Source organism: Colobus angolensis, unplaced genomic scaffold (assembly GCF_000951035.1).
Source record: "Colobus angolensis palliatus isolate OR3802 unplaced genomic scaffold, Cang.pa_1.0 Scaffold30, whole genome shotgun sequence".
Lineage (NCBI taxonomy): Eukaryota > Metazoa > Chordata > Mammalia > Primates > Cercopithecidae > Colobus > Colobus angolensis.
The window spans coordinates 1,035,572-1,038,687 of NW_012116266.1; the positions used below are offsets into that span (position 1 = coordinate 1,035,572).

At 38.6% G+C, this 3,116-nt stretch overlaps 1 protein-coding gene across 3 annotated transcripts in view; it reads left to right on the forward strand.

Moving 5' to 3' along the window:
* METTL21A (methyltransferase like 21A) overlaps positions 1-2,571 on the forward strand; it is a 21,570-nt gene extending 18,999 nt beyond the window's left edge. For all 3 annotated transcript variants that reach the window (XM_011949850.1, XM_011949848.1, XM_011949847.1), the window contains exon 4: positions 1,873-2,571. In XM_011949850.1, the coding sequence (XP_011805240.1) occupies positions 1,873-2,270 (398 nt within the window). In that variant the 3' untranslated portion in view covers positions 2,271-2,571. The remainder of the gene's footprint in view (positions 1-1,872) is intronic.
* The last annotated feature ends 545 nt before the right edge of the window (positions 2,572-3,116 follow it).

Below are 3,116 nucleotides of genomic sequence, written 5' to 3' on the forward strand. Positions count from 1 at the left end.
CACCTGAAATCTTGAATAGGTTGTCTATTTCAAGTCAAAAGCTGAGGTTTTCCCCTTCTGCTTTACCCTTGCTCAAATGTCTTAATGCAATTCTTTCCCGAGCTTTCCTTGCTTCCTTAACAATGCATAGGATGACATTAGAAGTTTTAAATCTCATCCCTCCCTGAGAGGTTAGCTTCCCATATGTAAGCTCCTTTTGTATTGTACTTGTAATTGCTCATTCAACGTTAGTATTGCCCCATAGAGTGTAAGCTTCTTGAGGGCCAAGAATGCTTCTGCCTCTTCCATTGTTGCTTCCTGAGTACCTTCTGTATATTTCATAACCAAATAATGAAAAAGATATATTCCATTTAAAGGACATTGACTTTGGGTTAAATGATTGTTATACTGTTTGATGATTATCTTTGATAACACTTTGACATCTCACACACACATGAACTTTTCTTTTTACAATGCAAACGTTTAAACAATAGCTTAACTTTAGACTGCAAGAATATAATCTCAATATGGTATTTGGTACTAGAGAGAGATTTCTTTTATAAAATCTTAAAAACAGGACGTTCTCTTCCTTTTGATCCCAGAGGTGAAAATATTCAGTATGTCATTTTCTACATATATTGAAATAGCAGTTTCACTTTAATAAAGATGGATTAAAAGTTGTGAGCATTCTGTGATATACTAGTTCAACACAAGTCTAATACACATGAAATGGAAATATCCATTGCTTACTGAATCCATAAAATGTCAGTGCTGCACCATGAATATGAAAGATTGTTTAAAACAAAGCCTGGCAGTATCACCAACACTGTAATGACAAGCCAGTCCCACTTAGGTATGTTATTGGAAATGCATATATTAGTTAGAGTTCAGTTTCTTTAAGATCCATAACTTTGGAGATGGGTGTTAACATGGGTGGCGCAGGGTGGGTTAGAGGTGGGAGCTTCAATAATATGCCTGGGTGATCTACCAAATGAGGTAAGCTATTATTGGGTTGTTTTCCATTTTCATAAAACATTAAGAATCAGAAAAATTTGAAGGCAGCTTTTTCCCTTTGACCTACAAATTAGAAGCAGAGGCAAGAAAAAACAAAAATCATCATAAATAGTTAGGTTGTCCAAGTGAAAAGTGATTTTCTTGGCTTGGGGCTTAGAATGTTGTTGCAGGTCAGGTTCCTTGGGGAAATAGACTCAAAGATTGAGATTAGGGTGTGAAAAGTTTAAATGGGAATGCTTTTTCCAAGATCAATATTCTGACCTTGGAAAGCAGACAGACTGGGAAAGAGGAAGAAATCGGGCTGGGATGTAGTCAGGAAAGTCCTCAGCTAATTTTTTTTTTTTTTTTTTTTGAGGCAGAGTCTCGCTCTGTCTCCCGGACTGGAGTGCAGTGGCCAGATCTCAGCTCACTGCAAGCTCCGCTTCCCGGGTTTACGCCGTTCTCCTGCCTCAGCCTCCCGAGTAGCTGGGATTACAGGTACCCACCACCATGCCTGGCTAGTTTTGTATTTTTAGTTACCCATGTTGGCCAGGCTGATCTCCAACTCCTGACCTCAGGTGATCTGCCCGCCTTGGCCTCCCAAAGTGCTGGGATTAAAGGCATGAGCCACCGTGCCTAGTCAGTTCTGCAATTTATAGGCACAATTTTAGCAAATAGCAGGTATGTCATAGAGGCAAATCCAGAGTCACTTTTACCAGTAGTTAGTGCAAAAGGAGTTATGAGTCATTTTTCTATTGCAGCTGTCCATGAAAGGCATGATTGATATTCTGTGTATCAGATGCAATATTTAAGAGACACTCTACATTTAACTTGACCCCCTCTCTACCTAACAGAGCTGTACTGATGTGCACATCACTTTTTCTTTGTCCCACATTGTAGGTGCTCATGTGACTATCACGGATCGAAAAGTAGCATTAGAATTTCTTAAATCAAATGTTCAAGCCAACTTACCTCCTCATATCCAATCCAAAACTGTTGTTAAGGAGCTGACTTGGGGACAGAATTTGGGGAGTTTTTCTCCTGGAGAATTTGACCTGATACTTGGAGCTGATATCATATATTTAGAAGAGACATTCACAGATCTTCTTCAAACACTGGAACATCTCTGTAGCAATCACTCCGTGATTCTTTTAGCATGCCGAATTCGCTATGAACGGGATAACAACTTCTTAGCAATGCTGGAGAGGCAGTTTACTGTGAGAAAGGTTCACTATGATCCTGAAAAAGATGTATATATTTACGAAGCACAGAAGAGAAACCAGAAGGAGGACTTATAATTGGCTATAATTTATAAGAATGCTGTCATTGAGTGTGTCACTTAAGGTCTTAGACTGCAAATCTAAGCATATTTCATGAAATGTCTTACTGTACAAAAAGTCTAAACCGAAGGTTCTCAGGGGAGAAAGCGCATGTGCAGTTTTAAAACAAAGCGGTGCTTTGTCCCATTGCTATGAGTTTTCGTCATACTTTACTCACTCTGAAATCCAATTAACATTAAAGGATTAAGTGTGAGATTTTGGTTTATGCTATTTCTGTATCTCATACTACTCCCTCTTAATAAACAGTTTCCACTGATGACATGAAGGCTGGTATAAAGGTGTCTTTAAATGAGCAAGCTTTCTTTGGTAAGATTAAATCTTACAAACTATTTTTAAAACCTTCTGATATATACAATGTTTAGCCAAGTTTTCTGATTTTCCGAATGTAAAACAAAAGGTTTAACATACATTCCTTGAGCTATTAGTGCTATTGAAACCTTCTGCCCTGTTTAAGTCCTAAAAACTTTTAGTTGGTTGAGTAGGATATGAGTTTTTTTGAGTCTCATATCATACTTTTTGCCTTAATTTCAGGTTTATATATGTTAATAAAGGAATTAAATAAAAATGAAATTTCAGTTACTTTTTGAAAGCACCTGAAATCTGGCTGGGTGCGGTGGCTCATGCCTGTAATGCCACCACTTTGGGAGGCTGAGGCAGGCAGATCACTTGAGGTCAGGAGTTCAAAAACAGCCTGGCTAACATGGTGAAAACCCATCTCTAGTAAAAATACAAAAATTAGCCGGGCATGGTGGCAGGCGCCTGTAATCCCAGCTACTTGGGAGGCTGAGGCAGGAGAATCACTTG